The 20,605-nt window shown below is 42.3% G+C and overlaps 1 protein-coding gene and 1 pseudogene across 7 annotated transcripts in view; both read left to right on the top strand.

The window, feature by feature from the left end:
* Positions 1–6,234, top strand: part of LOC119052181 (zinc finger protein 212-like) — a 20,269-nt pseudogene extending 14,035 nt beyond the window's left edge.
* Positions 6,235–10,624: 4,390 nt separating this feature from the next.
* The window catches only part of ATP6V0A1 (ATPase H+ transporting V0 subunit a1), a 48,881-nt gene continuing 38,900 nt past the window's right edge, over positions 10,625–20,605 (top strand). For 4 of the 7 annotated variants that reach the window (XM_053661362.1, XM_053661365.1, XM_053661363.1 and 1 more), the window contains exon 1: positions 12,579–12,740. In XM_053661362.1, coding sequence (XP_053517337.1) covers positions 12,624–12,740 — 117 coding nt within the window. In that variant the 5' untranslated portion in view covers positions 12,579–12,623. Of the gene's footprint in view, positions 10,728–11,460; positions 11,480–12,578; positions 12,741–20,605 lie in introns of those variants that run through there. The other 3 variants (XM_053661361.1, XM_037149143.2, XM_053661364.1) reach the window with 2 other exon arrangements.

A 20,605-nucleotide genomic window follows, 5' to 3' on the forward strand; every position in this document is an offset into this window, starting at 1 on the left:
AGGTTTTCTTTCAGATAACTTCTTACTTCCCCGAAAACATTTTTCTTTTCTGAAGACCATGTCCTTATTCCCACGTTTCCTGCGGATGCCCTTCCCCACAGCCCCCTCCTTAAGATACCACATCAGCCCAGTAGACTTTTTAAAAAACAAAAATAACTCAAGGCATAGCAATCTCCAGCCTTAAATAAGTACATGTTTACAAAGAACCCACATCAGTTTGTCCCAAGTTAAGAAACTATATTTCCAGCTTCGTTTTCTTTCTTTCAAAAATATTTATTAAGTGTATTTAGGACTTCTGCCAAGATGGAGGTGTAGGTGGAAACACTTTGCCTCCTCGCACAACCAAATCTAAAAACAATAAAGTTTTAACAACGATAAACGAAATCAAACCATAAAAATTGAACAATACGGAGTCCAAAAACAACGAACCACTCAGCTAAACTGGTGAGGGGGTGAAGCCAGCAGTGGAGCGGGTCAGGCAAAAAAGATCCTCCGACCCGGGCAGTGCACAGGCAGCTGAGGGCGCAGATCCCAGGTGCGGGGTAGCTATGGAAGGTGCGGCCCGGCTGGCTGTCTGTGGTCACACATTTGCGTGCAGATAAACCAGTGAAGAGACGTGCACTGAGACAGACTGTGCAGGCCCCGGCACAGGGCGGCGGGCTCGCACATTTGCGCTCAGATAAACAGGCCTGGGGAGAGCAGTGAGGTGGACCGGGCGAGTGGAGAGGATTGCCATTGCTCCCTCTCTGACCCTGCCCCCACATACAGCATCACAAACCAGCTACCTGGGTGGCCCCGCCCTGGTGAACAACTAAGGCGCCTCTCCTCATATGTAACAGGCACGAACAGATCAAAACATGGCTCAAGAACAACTCAGAGCCCCAGAGCCAATAAATCTAAGCGATGAAGAAATAGCCAGACTTTCAGATGTACAGTTCAAAACACTGGTGATCAGGATGCTCACAGAACTGGTTGATTTTAGTCACAAATTAGAGGAACATATGAAGGCTAAACTAATTGAAATGAATGGAAATGCACAGGAAACCAATAGTAATGGAAAGGAAACTGGGACTCAAATTAAGGGAGCAGACCAGAAGAAAGGAAAAAATGACCAAAAAGAAAAATATGAAAAAACAAGAATTCAAAAAAATGAGGAGAGGCTTAGGAACCTCCAGGACATCTTTAAATGCTCCAACATCTGAATTATAGGGGTACCAGAAGGAGAAGAGGAACAATTGCGAGTGGAAACCTTATTTGAACAAATAATAAAAGAGAACTTCCCCATTCTGGCAAAGGAAATAGACTTTCAGGAAATCCAGGAAGCTCAGAGAGTCCCAAAGAAGTTGGACCCAAGAAGGAACACACCAAGGCACATCATAATTATATTAGCCAAGATTAAAATGAAGGAGATAATTCTAGAAGCAGCAAGAGATAAGGGGACAGTCACCTACAAAGGAGTTCCCATCAGACTGTCAGCGGATTTCTCAAAAGAGACCTTACAGGCAAGAAGGGGCTGGAAAGAAGTATTCCAAGTCATGAAAACCAAAGACCTATATCCAAGATTGCCCTATCCAGCAAAACTTTCATTTAGAATGGAAGGACAGATAAAGTGCTTCTCAGATAAGGTCAAATTCAAGGAGTTCATCATCACCAAGTCCTTATTATATGAAATGTTAAAGGGACTTACCTAAGAAAAAGAAGATAAAAAAGATGAACAGTGAAAGGACAGCAAACTCACAGTTATTAACAACCACACCAAAAACAAAAGCAAACTAAGAGGACAGCTAGATCAGGACTGGAACCATGGAAATGGAGATCACATGGAGGGGTAGCAACAGGGGCGTGGGAGAAGGAGAAAGGGGGAGAAGGTACAAAAAATAAGTAGCATAGATGGTAGGTAGAAAATAGATAGGGGGAGGGCAAGAATAGTAGGGGAAATATAGAATCTAAAGAACTTGAGACACATGTTCATGAACTAAAGGGGGGGAATGGTGGAGGAAGGGTGTGCAGAGCGGAGGGGAATAGAACAAATGTAATGGCATAATCAATAAAATAAAAAATATATTATAATAATATATTTATTAAGTGTATTTAAATGCCAGGCAGTGGAGATACAACAGTTCGAGTTAGATCTATCCCTTGACCATTGAATCAACCAGATCCTTTCTACTGGAATTTTCCAATGTATTTTTTCACTCCAGGTACAATCTCCTTTCTCTAAGTCACCAGAAACCCAACACAGAAACATGTGCCGGACCCTGTACTTCAGAACCCTTCTTGGACTAGTTTCTTTTTTTTTTTTTTTCCCTTGGGCAAATACTTTAGGTCTAATGTCTCAAAGAGGCCTCTCTGCACTGTGTCGACCTTTCCGTCTCTTCTTCCTATCTCAACTTTCCTTGCGCTTTCTAAATTTTATTTCTTTAAAGAAGCCTCTTTCATGGCTTTCTTAACTTCCTGGAGTTAAAGGCTCTTTGCCTCATGTGTTGGTCACAAGAGCCTTGAGGGCTGCAGAAAATGTCACATGCCTTAGACTCGTTCCTGTCTACTTACAGATGTAATCATTAACAGAGCTAAGGGAAGCTGACATTCTTTGAACACCAAATGAAGCCTCAAAATCTATTATGGAGAGAATTTTACTTTTCACCAAAAGACTTTTATTTTAAACATTGGTAGCCTCTGAAAGTAAAAACAAGGTGTTATTTAGAGGAACTCAGAGTGAAACTGCAAAAGAAACTACTTCTGTGAACACAACTGCAAATCAACACTGAAGGATGACAGTCACTCAAAGTGACCACAGGTCACCTAAAGGTTGCGGCAGGAGAATTCTCTCATCCAGCACTCAAGCCAGATCCTTGGGAGAATAGTTTAAGAACTAGAGTTCCTTTTTACATAAAAGGGGGAAAAAAACCCATAATTGGACTAGACAATCATTAAACTGAGCTACTGGCATCTCAAAGATTTCAGGCAAGAGGAAGTCAAATTTTAAATAAAAATTTTACTGGTTGTTGCCAACTACTTGTAGGTGAATAGCTGAAAAATTATGCAAAACAAACTTTCCTCCCCAAAATTGGTAAGGGAAGTATACTGGGTTGAAATTGTTCTCCCCAAATTCATGTCCACCTGGAACCTGTGAATATGACCTTATTTGGAAATAGTGTATTTGCAGATGTAAACAATTTAAGATGAAGTCATACTGGATTAAGGTGGGCTCTGATTCAATGACTGATGCCCTTATATGAAGAGAAAAATGTGGACATAGACAGACAAACAGAGGGAGGAAGGCCTTGTGAAGAGGCAATAACTGGAGTGACACATCCTGAAGCCACGGAAAGCCCAGGATTGCAGGAAACCACCAGAAGCTAGGAAGAGGGAATGAAGGATTCTTCCCTAGACATTCCTTGGAAATACCATGGCCCTGTGGACATCTGATTGCAGAGTTCTAGCCTCCAGATCTCTACAAGAATAAATTTCTGTTGTTTTAAGCTACCCCGTTTATGGTATTTGTGTAACAGCCCTTTGAAACTAATATAGGAAGCACATGGGAAAAAAAGGCACTTGAGCAACATATTTCAAAACACTTGGTTTAACTTTCACACTCTTCTGTAGGCCCCATCTAAAAATGTAAGTTGGATGAGCAAATACGAGCTGACCTTTCATTTGTGGAAATTTTGGCAATTGTTGTGTATTCAGTCAATCTCAAAAAAGGAAAAAGTAGAAAAAACATTTATTTAAATCATTTCACTGTAATGACAATTTTAAAAATTTTTGAGACTGTGAGATTGGTACCTCTGTTCTCTGTTTTGTCTTGGTAGTAAAATACTAATTGTTGTACCTATTGCTTAGACATTTTTACAGATGCTGAGAAATAGTTCCATTCAGACACCCCCAGACTGGCTAGTCTGCATAAGAAATTGCTCATGTCTTCTAGGACTATGTGGTCAACAGCATTTTATACTTGATCCTGTTGAACATATGCTGTATTTGTTCAAGTGACAGAAAGATGGAGCACAGAAGGTACTTTTTCTCTTCTTTCCTTCTATACTTCCTTTCCTATAGAAACATATAGATAGCTATAGATGAAATCAACATAAATGCCTGATTATTCTGGATCAAAACATTTTAGTCAGTTTTGGGCTAAGTTAGTATATATGCTGACTGTGATGAAAAGAAAATCTGGTTTTAGTCTAATATTTGTACTGTTTCTGTCTCCTCCTGTGAACAAACTTCTATGCATCCTTCACTACCCATCTCAGAAATTCATTCCTAGACACACGGAAATAAAACTATTAAAAAAAGGAAAAATCTTGAAATGAGTCATTCATGATTCATCACATACAAGTAAACCATAATAAGATTAATGGCTGACTTCTCATCCCGAACAATGGATGCCAGAAAGCAAATATTAAAAGTATAAGGGAAGATTATGAACAAACCTCAAATAATGCCCCCAAATTAAAAGATACTTATTTCCTAGCCATTTCAGCAGAAATTTCTCATTCTTTGGTTGTTTATTATTTTTTCACATTTCAGTAGGAATATTCTGTCTGCCACATCTATTTTGTCTATCTAAAAAAATTGATTGATTGATTGATTTCAGCAAGAAAGAGAAACATCAATTTGTGGTTGGGGATTGAACCCTCAGTCTTGGTATATTGGGACAACACTCTAACCAACTGAGCAAACTGGCCAGGGCTTACTTTGCTTTTTATAAGAATGATTTATGTTTGACTTCTGAAATTATATTCTTTTATAAAGCTATGCCTTCAAGGCAGTCGGAAGGGCATCAGGCAGAGCCCCGCTATTGATAGGAAAGTGGTGGCCACAACAGAATCTGTGCTGGCTCAGCATGGAAGGAAGCGCCTCCACGCCTTTGGCTCCTTCCACATTGCCTCCACGAGCAACAGAGAAAAGGTCCTGTTTTCAGACCATAAAGACCTCACTCCACAGAGTGGTGGCCTCCATTCAGGGAATGGGGAAGATGAGTCCCAGGCTGCCTAGCTACAGAACCTAGAGAGACACATGGGGACAGCTGAGAAGAATTTGGCTGACTTCAAGAAGATGACCAGGGATTTTGGAAACCAGCTGGAGAGCAAGTGGGCTGTGCTGGGAAGTCCAGTGCAGAGTGGCTAGAGAACTTGGAGAACCTGCTAAAGAACAGAAACTTCTGGGTCCTGCAGCTGCCCCCAGGCAGCACGGTGGAGGCCCCCAAGGTGTTCCCATCACTCAAAAACGACAGAGCCTGTTTTTCACAGCAGGAGTAGGAGAATCCGGAGGACTGGCAGAAGGAGCTTTACAGAAATGTAATGATGAGCAACTATGAGACTCTGGTCTCTTGGAAGGTCCTTGGCTAGCCAGAAGGAGAAGTGGAGTTGGATACAAAGATGCTGGGTGACTTGAAGGAGGAAGGCTTTGTTGGTGCCTGCCCAAGGGAACACTCTGAGCATCTTCCTGGAGAGTTCTCAGGCATTGCAAAAGAGCACGCTTTTCTGACCCTGGGGCAGACTGAGCTCTGGGAGAGTCAGGGCAGTTCTGTCCTCCTGAAACCAGAGCCCAGGGACACTAATGTAGAGGAGCCCACTGAGGGTGGCAGAGACCCTGACAGTGACAGAAGTCTGGGCTGCCCCCTGAAGCAGAAATTTAATAGGCAGGTGCAACTGGGTCAGGAATGTGGGCATGGCCTGAAGCTGAAAAAGGATACCTCCGTTTCCTACGAGCCCTCTGAGTGCAAGATCAGCTTCCACTGTGAGAAGCAGCTGGCCACCTATTTACAGACCCACTCAGGGTGGGAGTCTTTCTCTGCCTTCGAGTTAGAGGACAGCCTTAGGCACAGGCCACAGCTGAAGACCCAGTCCAAGACGACAGAACAGCATCAGTGTGAGGCATGCATGAGAAACTTCAGCTGCAAGGTGAGCCTGGTGACCCACCAGGACTGCCACTTGCAGGAGGGTACCAGTGGTGGCCATCGTGTCCAGGAGAGGAGAAACAAACTGGTTTCTCTGCCCAGCCATATGTCCTGGAGGAAAAGTCAGTTCCCTCATCTGTGGTTACTGTGGCAAGAGCTTCAGCTACCTGTCGGATTTGGTGTGGCATCTGTGCATTCACACCAGTGAGCAGCCCTACAGCTGTGCCAAGGGTGAAAGGAGCTGTGTGCAGAAGCATCACCTCCGGGAGCACCAAAAGATCCAACAGCAGGAGGGTAGCAGGCTGGTCCTGGAGCCTGGAAGGGTGCTTTAAGGGTGCCAGCCCTCACCTGTTCAGGGAGCCAAGGGGGCTGGCATTGGTCCCCCAAAGACAGACTGTGGAGTCAGGAACTGACTTCTTCCTGAGGGGAGTTGATTTGTCTAACCTTGGCCAAGCAGCAGGCTGAGCCCCAGTCCTCAGAACTGTGTGGAGGAGGGGCAGGGCCAGGCCTGTCCCTACTGTCTGTTCTGCTGCTGAGTTTGTGTCTCTGGCACCTTCAAGTCTTGGGTTTTCCCATCCATGCTGACACTCGTGGACTGGGACTGGTTCGGGGGCCTGTTTCAGTATTTCAGGTCTTCCCACGGGGTAGAGCGGGCCCAAAGGGGTGGGCAGGTATGCAGAACACCCTGGGAAGCATAATTCTTTATTTTCTCTTCTTTTGTTGTCTCCTTGTTAATCGCAAGTAGAAGAAATCATTGAAATGAACTGCTCACCCTGCTCTGAAGAACTTTTTCAAAATTAAAATTTTCATTATTTAAAAAAAAAATACAGCCTGACACTTGAAATAAAATCTAAAAAGAATTTAAAAAAATATCGGTATCTGTATCTACCTATCTATACCCATCTCAAATGTTATGTCTTTCTTTTTTAAATATATTTTTAAGATTTTATTTATTTTTTAGAGAGCAGGAAAGGGAGGGAGAGGGGGAAGAAAACATCTGATGTACTAGAGATACGTTAACTGGTTGCCTCTCACTAGCCCCCAGCATGGGCCCACAACCCAGGCACGGGCCCTGACCAGGAATCAAACTGGCAACCTTTAGATTCAGACTGGCGCTGAATCCACTGAGCCACACCAGCTTGGGTGCAAATGTCACGTCTTTTTAAAGCCTTTCCCAGAGCCAGATAGAATTCAAAATGCTCTTCTCTGGGCTTCCATTGACTTTTGTTCCAATTGCTGCTATGTTACACACTATGTATTAGTTAGTTGTTTGACTGTCCTCAGTAGACTCTGAGCTCCTGCGCATCTTTGCATTTCCAGTTTCCAGCATTATGCCTGGTATAAAGCATGCACTTAATAGACATCTGTTAAAGGGAATGTTGGATTTGTGATGATTTTGGATTTTTTAATAAAGGTACTCTTCATTGAATTTAAAGAGCATTTTCCCTCATAGGTATGCTTCGATGTAGAATAAATTTGAGAACTGTAAATGGAATACAGACAACAGCACCATTGTTTTTTTGAGGTTGATGATCCTGCAATTTTCACGGACTCCACAGACATTTTCTGATTCTAGCTCCTGTTCTGATCCTTTCCCTGCTGTCCTTCACATCTTTGTTACAAGAATACAGGCATCTGCCGTGAGTGCTCCTCCCCACAGGTAATGAGGTTCATAAGACAAAGGCAATAGAGAAGAGGCAGGATGAGATCACACTCCTTTTTGTGTGATACCTGTGTTCTTTTGGTGGTAGCAGATTTCTATTAGTGCATTCATTCAAGAAACAGTACTTACTATTGAATGAGTAGGCCCAATGCTAGGGAAGAAAAGGAGTTTATAGTTTGGTACCAGAAAAAAAGTCACGTAGAAAGTACTGTGTTTTATAAAAAGAAACAGAAAAATCTCATGAGATTCCCAATGAGGAAAATGAAGCTCAAGGAAGTGAACTAACTTGCTCCAGTTCACACCCCATGTAGCTGTGAGAGCTGAGATTTATTTCTCTTACATCTGATATCAGATGGACTCAATGGAGGAACTGAGAGTCACAGCCAGTTCCAGATGGTACAAAAGCTTCGGTCTACTACACACCATGCTGCCTCCCATAGACTACTTCTTTAGTTATCTGAGAGAGGCAATGAACCTGTACTAGGTTATTGGCAGTGAAAATAAAAAAGAGTGAAGGGGGTAAAGGCAAGAAATAAATGCAGGACCCAGAGTTAGCATGCTTGGCAACTAAATATGGAAAGAAAAAATCGGAATTAAAGATAGTGTAAGCTTGGACCCTGGGTAATTACAAACAATGATGTCATTAGCAGGATTAAGGATCTAAGGGGAAGGGACAGTTTTTATTTAATGAGAGCTCTAATCCTTCAAAGCTCTGTTCTCAAGCCACCCCCCTCAATGTAAGCTTTTCTGACATCCTCAGGGCTATTACACAGTTTTGTATGTCAACAACAATGGTAATAATGACCATGATAATGACAGCTAACATTTAAAAAATGCAGACAGTGTCAAGAATGTGCTAGGTTCCTCTTACTTCTCAAAATAACCATATGAAGTCAGTACTATTATTAACTCAATTTTACGGATGAGGAAAGGGGGACTTACAGAGCTTTAAGGTTACAGATATTACGTGGCAGACCAAGCTTTGAATTGAGGGAGGGCTCAGGGACAGCACTCTTCTCAGAGGCAAACAGGGGTCACCGTGTACACAAGGGACACGGTGGCAGCCTGACTGGGTGTTCCCGACCTGCCCTGGATCAGCCGAGTGGCTTTGTGCAAATTTTTGTGCCTCAGTTTCACCATCACCATAGCCTGTGTTAAGTGGGGATAGTAACAGTATTTGCCTCCCAATATTGTTGTGAGGGTTAAATGAGATCCTCTTTACACAGCATTTAGAAAAGTGCATGGTTCATAAAGTAAATATTTAAGTAAATAATGGTTAAAAATAAATATTAACCACTGCACTCTACCTCTGGTCTCTATCTATCTACAATATCTATATCTCTCTCAATTATTATTATTAATTTCTCACTGCACGGTGAGCTCCTTTAAGATAGAAAATGTGTCTGTTTCATCTTCTTATCCCCAGCACCTAGGATCACGTCTGCCACATATTAGGGCCTCAGCAAGCATTTGTGGCCTGAATGACATTATTCCGGCAGCTTGACACTCTATCTCTGAGCCTTGGAAAAGAGAGGTGGATGGAAAAATTAGATGAGTCCCCCACACAGACATTTACACCTGACAACAAGCAGGGCTGCTATGAAAAGCAGGAATAGAACTAGAATATTGGAGAAAGACCGGGGGCGGAAGATGAAAGGAGACAGAAAAAGAGCTCTGGAGGGTATACTTTCAAGAAAGCCACGGGGTGGGGGTGGGGGGGAGTTCAAGGGAATTAAGCTGAGTCCAGATGAATGGGTGCCTTAAAGGTCGGGTATGAAAACTTGGTGGTTGGCATGCAGCTGACTCTGAAGTTTAAAACAATGGTTTTTGTTTTTTGTTTTTAAAGGCTCAGAGAAGGTAAATGAGCGTCACTGCCTAAGGTTTCTAAGACTCTACCTTGCTGAGAAAGTTGAGAGAGCAAGAGTATGTAAGTTCACCAGTGAAAGGAAGGCTCTGGGGCTCTCCAAGGTGCTACTTCTACACTAAACCGTAACGCAGTTCAATTCTATTTTCACTCTCAATGTGAACTAGAGAAATCGAATAAAACGTGTCTTTCTGCCCTTCCCCATTTCGTTTGGGCTGGTAAAGCAGGATCGATGTCGTCACTGTCAAGTTGACAAACTTATCAGCACCAGGTTTTTATGTGGAATGTCTTCCTCATTACACTATGAATCTCAACAGGGTTCCACCACCCACGGCGACGGAATAACCGGTTTTCCGAGTTCTTCTTGATTCGCTTTATTACGAACGACGTGGGATCCCTACTCCCCTTCAAAAGGTCAAGAAAAAGGAATCAAGATCAATATTCGAGAACGTCGTTTTTATAAAAACGGGTTGGCAACACTTGTCCGTGTTTTGTTTTGTTTTTTTTAAACAAAACAAGTTATTCTTTTAAAACTTTTGAGGACTAGAAAACCTGATGTGGTCAAATGGGCCCCCAGGCATCATCAACCAAACAAGATGCAAATCAGGGTCTTAGGGAACTCCCCCCTCCCCCATTGTTAATTGCGGAAAACCAGACCCTGTCCAGTTGCTGGAGGGACTAAACCAAGTACCTTTTCAAAGGGGAGTTTTCCGTAGTTAAGTGAGGAGCCCCTGTTCAGGGCTCTGCTGCAGGCTCTCGTACCTTTCGCAAGTCGCTCCGCACTCTAGGGCTCACGTTTTCTTTTCTGTAAACTAAAGGGAAAAGTGTGTGTGAGTGCTGCTCTCAGGTCTTTCCGTAGAAATGATTTCTCCCCTTCCTTCAGGCCACTTCCCTCGAGGAGAAACAGTCGTGAACTGATTCTCTGGAAACGAAAATAAAGAGAGCAGACTGCCTCGCCCGGAGAATAAGTGTTACAGAAAAGAGATACTGAAGGGTTCGGGCACCCGAGCTCCGGAGTGTACCTGCACTGCCGGCCCCACCCATCCATCCACCCACCCAAGCCCGCAGCCTGCCCGGGGCCAACAAGATGGCGTAAACCCACTGCGGCGGCCGACGGAGGCCGCACCCTATTGGCCGACTTCAATGAGGTTATCTTAGGGGCGGAGTCCGGCGGCGGCGCGGGGGCGGGGCCTTGCTGACGCACACACGTCCAGGCGCTGCAGCCAGGAGCTGGGGAGACTGCGGGCTCGGTCTGCCGCGACTGCCTGCCTTGGTAGTGGCCCGGCTGGCGGCTGGAGGTGAGCGGGGGCTGTAGGTACAGCGCGGCAGGAAACGGCCTCCGAGGGGCACAGGAAATCCTCCTGGCAGCCCCCTCGCTTGTCAAAGAAATTGGCAGGGATCTGAGGTCTCTGAAAGGAAATATGGGTTAACCCCTTTGGACACCCCTATTTGGACACTCCTCTTGTGGACAGAAGAATTGGAGGTTGACTTCTCTTTAGAGGTCCTGATCCCTTCCCCCATTTAAGGGGTATGCGGAGGAACTGAAGGTTATTGGGATGTCCGAAAAATATGGGGGGGGGGCTTCTTAAAGGAGGTCCCAACTTGAAGATTTTCCCCTTTTAGTCCCTATTTAAGGAGGTAGGTGTGCCTGGGCTCACCGGGTAGACAGGAAATGAAGCAGGTGAATCTAAATACCTGGTTAGGTGGTGAGGATTGGGTGACAGGTCGTACGCGGAGACGCGTTATTTGGGTTCATCTCGTGCAGAATTACTGTTTTTTCTTATTTCGTTTGGTGACAGCCCCCCACCCCCCATCCTCTAATCGCTTTGGCCTGTGGTTTTCTGTTTGGCTCCAGTCGGAGAGATGTTCTAGGGATATTCGTAATCGTTAAAAAACAGGAGGGAGGCAACTCATTGTGGGCTGTCATTATTGGCAGCCTCTGAACTATGCTGATCAGGCGTAATTTTGTGTTTAGAGATTGTGGAATCTATCCCATCATTGAGGAGCGATGTGTGTTGGGGACTGGTAGCAGCTGATTTGGATGATTCAGGTATAAACAGTCATGAAGTCAAGCTACATAATCTCTTAAAATCCTTGCTTATATCTGGGTGTGTTGTTCTGTTGCCTTGAACGTCAAATGCACAAAGGTTTTGTCATTCAAATTTCTCAAAATGTCTCCCAGCCTTCCCGAAGAGTAATTCTCCCTTTGATGCCAGCTTCACCTATCATTATGGATGCGCTCATGATACTAAAAATACTGCACGTTTTGCTGAGTTTAGAGGGTACAGTCTGTGCCTCCCAATAGCTGACTGAGAATAAATAATTGCAGTTTCAGGACCACTGATAGCGCAAATTGTCTTTCTTACCTGGCAGCAAGCAATCGGACAGCCCTAAAATGAAACCTTTATTGGCCCAAGTATGAGAATCTTTAACAGATGGGGCAATGTAATTAACCTTGAAGGTGGTGATAAGAAACAGAAAGCTTCAAAGGTCGAAAGCTTATTCTCGGTGGCTTGATAAAACTGCTTTGTCATTACCAGTGTATTCCTGTTATGTTTGACTTGAAATTGAGCATACCATGCAAGCTGGCTCCTTTTTATTTATTTTTCTGAGATAATGGTTATGTATTTAGATTCCTTAGAGAGAAAATGGTGCTTTCTGGGGAATTTGGAAGGTTAAGCTCTTTAAGGTAGCCATAGCTTTAGGGTAATGCTGGGACTTGGGCTGTTAGGAATGGACAGCAGAGGGTAGAAATTCTGTTTCCTGACCCAAGTGGATGTGCGAATGTCCCTGCTTCATAATACTGTGTCCAGGGTATTAAAAAGCTGTTTGGGATTCCCAGTTCCTGTTTATAATCTGGATACATTCTTATGTATTGAGATGTCCCAAAATATTGTCATTTGATCCTGTTGTTGACCACAAAGGAAGTGACTTTTCATCAGGCCTTCTGTGGAAGAGGATTCCGTAACAGCCTCAGCAATTTCTCCTTTCCATCTTTCTAAGCAGGATGTCAAAACAGTTGTTAAAGACCTGTCAGCATGAGCGGGAATACATGACATGCAAAACAGAAGAGACTTCCTGGGCTGCTGTTTGCTCTTAGCCCTCTTAGTGCTTCCCAAGACCATGTAATTTTTCTCTTTTTGCCTCAGGTTGGACCAAAATCCAGATACTCAGTTGATGTACTGTCTGGCGCCATGGGGGAGCTTTTCCGGAGCGAGGAGATGACACTGGCTCAGCTTTTTCTACAGTCAGAAGCTGCTTATTGTTGCGTCAGTGAACTAGGAGAACTTGGAAAGGTTCAGTTTCGTGATGTAAGTAGTTGTGGATTGTTCCTGGATTACCACTGAAATGTATTTTTCTTGTAATGGCCAATTGTCTTATGATGAATGTTTTGCTTTTTATTTGAAAAAAAAAACATAGCACAGCTTACTATTGGTACAGTTTTTTTTTTAAATTTTAATTGTTGTTCAAGTACAGTCTTTTGTCTTTTACTCCCACCCCCCCCAGCCCTCCCCATCTCCCTCCCATTTCCACACCACCCCCCTTGTTTTTGGTACAGTTTTTTGAGTTGTCTTTCTGGAGCTGAGAATGTCGTGTGCCGATCCTTTTTATGTTTTTACTGTTTCCCTCTTTGAGAATAATCCTAAAAGGATTCTCCAGGGAATTGCTTGGGATGCAGGTGAAGGACACCAAACTAACCTGTTCAAAGCTTGCACTTTGTTTTTGGGGTCTTTAACACCCATACCAGGGTACTGAGATTTCTTCATCGCTTTCCCTGCACTCTGATGTATTTATTACAAGATCTGAAACACCCAGTTACAGATGTATCGTACAGAAGTAAATATATACTGACTACCTGTTATTCTGAAGCATTGTGTTGGGAAGTTGGAGAAGACATCAAAAGGAAATGGACAGTCTGAGAGTATAAAGAAGTACGCCCTGTGGGGCTTACGACCTGATAGATGCTGCTGAAAGGAGAATGGAAACAATTCTCCATTACACCATCTCAAAGCTCATGTACCTCTCATTGACAGCATTCATTATAGACGTGATTCTACATTCATCCAAGTCTCCTTGGATGTTGATTAAAGTCTCCTTCCCCTACTATGATCTAAGTTCCATGAAGACAGAGACACTCAATGTCTTATCCTTAGTGCCCACATAGAAGATACTCAATCAGTATTTGCTGGAATGAATGGATGGGTGAAAGAGGAATGGTCAAGGGTGAAGGGTTTTCAGGAACAACTATAAAGGACACATGGACAAAACCAGGAGGGGGTGGAATCAAGGAAGGGAGGTGGGGATGGCTGGGGTTGCAGGGGGGAGTATTCATGGGGAAAGGCAGACAACTGTACTTGAACAACAATGACGTTTAGAAAAAAGAGAAAAAGAAAGAGGAGTGGTCAGAAAAGTGTGAGATGCATCGATATTGGCTTCCTGGAGCTGGCAGGTTTTCAGGAAGTTCACAGCTTGAGCTGACACTACACAGATAGAATCCACTGACTTAGTCTTATTCCTCTTTCTCCTTGAACCTTTCTACACTACCTCTTTTGGAGTGTTCTGCTGGACCCAATCCCTTCTCTTCCCTTTCTGAGACCTTCTAGATTTCTTCCACCAGCCCCTCGTTCTTCTCCTCCACCCCTGCCCTTGGAGTCCGTGTTCCCTAAGCTCTCCCTCCACACCCACATCTCCATTTATCGTGGGGTTTTTTTTGGGTGGGGGGGAAGGGCAGGTGATCTCAACTATTCTCAAATTTTCCATCTTTATTCAGTGAGTCCCAAATCTGTATTTCTGGCCCTGACCCCCAAACACCTTCTCTGAATTTATATTCTCTAGGATCATTCTCATCCCTGCTTTTCAAGCTAGAACATCTAAATCCCAGCACCTTACCTTTTCACCAACCATTTCTTCCTCCTGACTTCCTGAAGTTGAGCCCATGCACTGATATTCTTCCAGTTTTCTAGACTTGAAACCTAAATCAAACCTAAGTCACCCTTAATTTGCAATCCTTCATCTGGTCCCATAGTGTCTCCCTTTCTAACAGCCTTTTTGTCCACTCAGCAGTCTTAACTTTTACTTATGATGTATTTCAATCATACAAAAAATTACAGGGAATAATACAATGAATAACTATCTACTTAAGAGATAAACATTCCACATATAATTGAAGGCCCCTGCCATTCCCCCTTCTCCCCAGATGTAACTTTCTACAGTGACTTCTGCTTTTATCATTCCTATATGCTTGTATTTTTTTACTTTTGCTATATATGTATGTATGTAACACTAAGTAATATATAGTATAATTTTGTATGTATTCTTCAGCAGATACTTTTAAAACTTAACATTTGTCAGGTTTGATCATGTTGACACTTGCAGCTAGTTCTTTTATTGAAATTGCTATATAGTTATTATAAAAATATACAATTTATCATTATTTCCTCTGATGAACATTTAGATTGATTGCAGTTCTTTGCTATTACAATGTTGCAGTGAAAATTCTTGTCTATGCCGCCTGGTGAAACTATCTGCGATAGTTCCTCCTGGGTAGTGGTTCTCAAACATTTTGGTCTAAAGACTTCTTTAAAGTCATAAAAAAAAAAAAAAAAGAGCCCTGGCTGGTGTGGCTCAGTGGATTGAGCACCAGCCTGTGAACCAAAGGGTTGCTGGTTCGATTCCCAGTCAGGGCATATGCCTGGGTTGTGGGCCAGGTCCCCAGTGCGGGGTATGTGAGAGGCAGCCACAGATTGATGTTTCTCTCCCTCTTTTTCTCCCTCCTTCCCACTCTCTAATAATAAATAAATAAAATCTTTTAATTAAAAAAAAAAGAGAGAGACCCCTAAAGGGCTTTTATGTGAGTTATAGCTATTCATAATTACTGAATTAGAAATTAAAACTGGGAGATGTTTAAAATATTTATTAAATCATTTAAAATTATAATAATAACTCACTATGTTATCATAACATTTGTAAAAAATAGCTATATTTAAAAAACGAGAAGAGTGGTATTACTTTTACATTTTTTTAATTTTTTATTTACCAATTTGAGTGTGAGAGAGAGAGAAGCATCAATTCGTTACTCTACTTACATAAGCATTCATTTGGTTGATTCTTGTATGTGCCCTGACCAGGGATTGAACCCGCAATCTTGGTGTATCAGGACAATGCTCTAACCAACTAAGCTACCAGTGGTCAGGGCTGCTTTTACATTTTTGAAGGTCTTTTAGTGTCTGAATTAATAGAAAAAAGCTGGAGTCTCATTGGCTTCTGCGGTCAGTCTGCAGTGAAAGCATCATTCGACTCTGGAATACTTTGCTGGACACTCATGAGACAATGAGAATGAAAAAGGCGAATGAGGTCTCAGTGTGACTGTGAAAGTGGCAGGGAGCCCACCGACCTGCCGCCACTGCAGGGAGGTAACTAGGATGGGTGTTGCTGCGTGCACTTTGCGCCTCCGACTGTGAGGTGTTGTCAAGGGGTACTTCCCAGCACGCGGGTCTCTTTGCACGCCCATGGCGTCCCTCCACAATGGTATCAGCACTTCTGTGCTCAGACTTAAAGAAATTTTCCAACCCAATGGGCTGTAAGTGGTATCTTACCGTTTTATTTTGCATTTTCTAGATTAGTACATTTGATATCTTTTTATCTGTGTATTGGACATAATAGGTTTCATTTTCCATGAGTGTCTGTCCGTATCAGCTGCCTGTTTGCAATGGCGTTTGCTTGTCGTTTGCTTGTTAACTTACAGGGTTTGTAAAAGTGCTTCATACCTTTGTGGAAGCGAACCTTTTTCTCTCCTTTACTGATAAGTGCTGGGCTGTCGCTTGTCTTTTCCTTCGGTTTATAGTTTATTTTGTCATGCATAAAATTTCATTTTTCTTTTTTGCAGATTGGCATTTTTTTCCTAAATATTTTATTTTGAAAAATGTCTAGCCTGACTGCTCTTACAGAGCTTCACCAGTTGTTGACATCTTGTCACGTTTGATAGAATCTTTCCTACTGCGCCGTAGGAGAGCCAGCCGTCTCTTCCTTTCGCATCCTTGCCCTTTTCTTGCTTTTCCTCATTTCCCCGGGCCCATTGCGACCTTCAGTAACAAGCTGAAGAACAGCGCGCTCGTGCTGGTTGGGATTGTGTTTAGCCGTGTGTAACTGAAACGCCGACTGACGGACGGGGTGTACGTTTCTCGCGTAACATGGCGCCCAGCCCCACACTGTCATCAGTGTCCTAACATCATTTCTGTCTCTCCGTCCTTCTGACCATCCTTGGACATTTGGCTTTTGTACTTAGATAACCACCACCGCTCCAGGCGTTTCACTGAAGGAAGTGCAAGGAGGAAGGGGAGGTACCTATATCTGGAGGAAAAAAACTATCCCAGAAATCCTCCTTCCTGATTTTTTATTGGCACCAAGATTATGGCATATACTAGCTGCAAGGGATTCTGGGAAATATGGGTTTTCAATTGAGCAGTTGCTACGCTGAACAAAATTAGAATTTTTGTTACTGAAGAAATAGGGCAAAATGTTATGTCCTGTATCTGTCATATAGACTCTTGTCTTGCTCCTGACTTTAAAGGGTATTTATTTTGGTGTTCCACAATTTAACTAAGATATTTACTCTTACTTTTTTTAAAAAAATTCTGGCCTTGGCTGGTGTAGCTCAGTGGATTGAGCTTGGGCCTGAGAACCAGACAATTGCGGTTCGATTCCCAGTCAGGGCACATTCCTGGGTTGCAGGCCAGTTCTCTGCAGGACAGTTCCCAGCAGAGGATGCACGAGAGGCAACCATACATTGATGTTTCTCTCCCTCCCTTCCCTTCCCCTCTAAAGATAAATAAATAAAATCTTAAAAAAAAATAATAACATAAATAAAGGGTGTGTTGGAGGTGATGGATTTTTAATTCAATAAAAAAATTCTGTTTATTAGATTATGCAGATTCCTTTCAATTTGTGATTTTCTGAAGTTATTATTAAAAATGATTGTAGAATTTCATTGAATGCCTTTTCATCTATTGAGATTATCATGTTTTTTCTCCTTAATCTAGTAATCTGGTGGGTTACATATCCAGATTGTTTTTCTACTATTTTTAATAGCTCTACTGAGATGTGATTATATACCGTATAATTTGTCCTTTTAAAGAGTACAGTTCAATGATTTTTAGTATATTCACAGAATGTTAGTATATTCACGCATCACCACAATCAATGTTAGAACATTTTCATTACTTCGAGAAACCCTGTACTCATGAACAACCACTTCCCACGACCCCTGGCAGCCACTAATGTACTTCCTGTTCCTGTGGATTTGCCTATTCTGGACATTTCATGTGAATGGAGTCATGCAGAGTGTATTTTGTGACTGCTTCTTTCACCAGCATAATGTTCTCAAGGTTCATCTGTGTTGTAACACGTATTTGTACATTTCTGTCTTTTTGCATCTTTTTTTAAATACAAAAATATGCAACACACCAAAATGGTTGGTTTCAATATAAGAAGTAGTTGGTATCTTCTCTCTTCTCTGCAAAAGATATTGCTCTGGGTGGAGAGACACAGCTGAGAAGACATGTTTCCTCACTCAGCTTGTTCAAACTCTTATGTCCCCTCAGCTATTCCTACTCTTTGACATACTGTCTCCTACTCGTCAGTCCCTTCCTGTCTGACATGAGCATAATGACAATTAACATTTTTTTCAGTAGATGTCACGTTGAACATTTTGCATTATTATGTAGGCATTTCTCACGACAACCCTGCAAAGCAGAGTGTGCTTTTAATTAGCGGAGCCTGCCGCTCTCCTTGTACAGATTGGGGGCCTGTGGCGCATAGATGGAAATGATCACCCCAGGACACAGAGATTAGCACCCAGGATTACCTGGTTCCACTGCCCGTGTTCTTTTTAACTGAGATACACCAAAAATGCCACCCTTCTGCAGTGTGCAGTTCAGTGGTGTTTAGTGCCTTCATAAGGTTGTGCAACTGTCATCACTACCCGGTTGCAGAACATTTCATCACCCCCAAAAGAAGCCCTGTACCCATTAGCAGTCACCCCTCTTCCCCCCCAGCCCTTGGCAACCACTTAATCTACCTTTCTCTGTGGGTTTTCTTATTCTGGACATTATACCCAGTGGGGCAAAAGGAGGCTTATAGTTGTAAGTACGAGAAACAGAGTTCATTCTTGTGTTATTATTTATTATTGTATTATTTGCCATACAAATAGCCGTAAACCTAGTTTGCCCTGCCCTGTATATAAGTGGAACCATACAGTATGTAGTCTTGTGACTGGCTTCTTTTCCTGAGCATATTGTTTTTCAGGGCTCATTCGTGTTATAGCATGTGTTACTATGTCCTTCCCTGTTACCTCTCAGCACCCTTGGTATGGATACACCACCTGTTACTTATTCATGAAGCAGATGAACACACTTGGAGCGTTTCCATCGTTTTGGCTGGTGTGGGTAATGCTGCTGTAGATATTTGTGTGCAAGCCTGTGTTCGAGTGCCTGCATTCACTTCTTTGGGATGTATGAGTACCGCTAGGAGTGGACTTGCTGGATAACGTGCTAATTCTGTGTTCAGCTCTTCGAGGAGTCCCCAGACAGCTTTCCACGGCAGCCGCGCCGTTTTATGTTCTCACCAGCAACGCGTGAGGGTTCCGGTTTCCTCACATCCTCACTAGCACTTGTTGTTTTCCATTAAAGGGAAATCATGGCCATCCCAGTGGGTATGAAACAGCATCTCACTGGTTCTGATTTGCATTTCCCTTATGGCTAATGATGGGGAGTGTTTTTTCATAGGCTCATCAGTCATTTGCATAGGTTTTTTAAAAACATAAAGTCATGCTTGCAAGCCTGGGATAAACTTAACTGGTCATGAGGTGTATTTCAAAAAAAATTTTAGGTTTCAGTTTTTTAATATTTTATTAGGATTAAAAAATTATTTATAAGTGAAATCGGCCTATAAAGACCCTTTCTCAAACTACTCTTACCTTATTTTGATATCAGAGTTATACAGGCCATTCTTAGGTATTATCTGAGCAGTATTCCTTCATTTTTCACCTCTTTGGATTAATTTTTCTAAGATTTGAGCTTATCTAGTTGTTGAATGATTAATAGAATCTATCTTGAAACTTTGTAGACCCGGTGTTTTCAGATTATAGGTTACTCTGTCTTTTTTTAAGTTAGTTTTAGTAGTTATATTTTTTTCTAGAAAATAGTTTCTTTATGATGTAAATTTTCTGAGACATTATTGGCATAAAGCTGATTTTAGTATTATATTTTAAAAATCTTTTCTATGTATAGTTGCCCTTTTTTATTCTTATAGTTATTTCTGCCTTTTCTCAGTCTTATAAACATTTTGGCCATTTTGTCTTTTCAAATAACTAGCTGTTAAGAAAAAATAATGAAATATTAAGAAAAAATAGCCAGCTTTTGATCTGGGGCTTTGTTTTATTCTGGGACTTTCCCTCATTTCTGTTTTTTTGCTGTTTTCTACTTCCTGTTATCTTTTTCTAACATCTTAAATTTGAATATTTAGTACATTGATTTTTAGTCTTTTCTGTTATATGCAATTAAGGCTATAATTTTCCCCACCACTTTAGCTGCATCCTACAAAGTTTGATCTTAAGCATTTTCATGATTGTCTCATAAATTATTTAAGTTGCTTTATATATATCTGTTATTAAATACTAATTTCTTCTTACTATCATTAAGCTCTTTTATAGGGAATTCTTACAATCACTCACAAATAAATCCTTAAACACACACGACCTGTAATTTTGTGTTGGGAGCATTGTTCTAATGAATGCTGAGAACAAGAGTTAACAGAAGTGGTTCTTCCTGCCCTGACCGATGTGGCTCAGTTGGTTGGGCATTGTTCCTCAAAGTGATAAGTCACTCAGTTTGATTCCCAGTCAGGGCACGTGCCTGGGTTGCACGTTTGGTCCCTGGTCAGGGCGCATATGGGAAGCAACCAATTGATGTTTCTCTCTCACCTTGATGTTTATGTTTCACTTTCTCTCTCCCCCACCCCACTTCCTCTCTAAAATCAATAAACATATCCTTGGGTGAAGATTAAGATAATAATTTTCTTATTTGGAGGAACAAATATGAAGGACACGGGGATGAGAACTAAGGGGGGTGGAAATGGGAGGGAGGTGGGGAGCACGGGGCGGGGTGGGCTGGGATGGGAG

Source organism: Artibeus jamaicensis, unplaced genomic scaffold (genome assembly GCF_021234435.1).
Source record: "Artibeus jamaicensis isolate MK-2021 breed Jamaican fruit bat unplaced genomic scaffold, CSHL_Jam_final contig_2259, whole genome shotgun sequence".
Taxonomy (NCBI): Eukaryota; Metazoa; Chordata; class Mammalia; order Chiroptera; family Phyllostomidae; genus Artibeus; species Artibeus jamaicensis.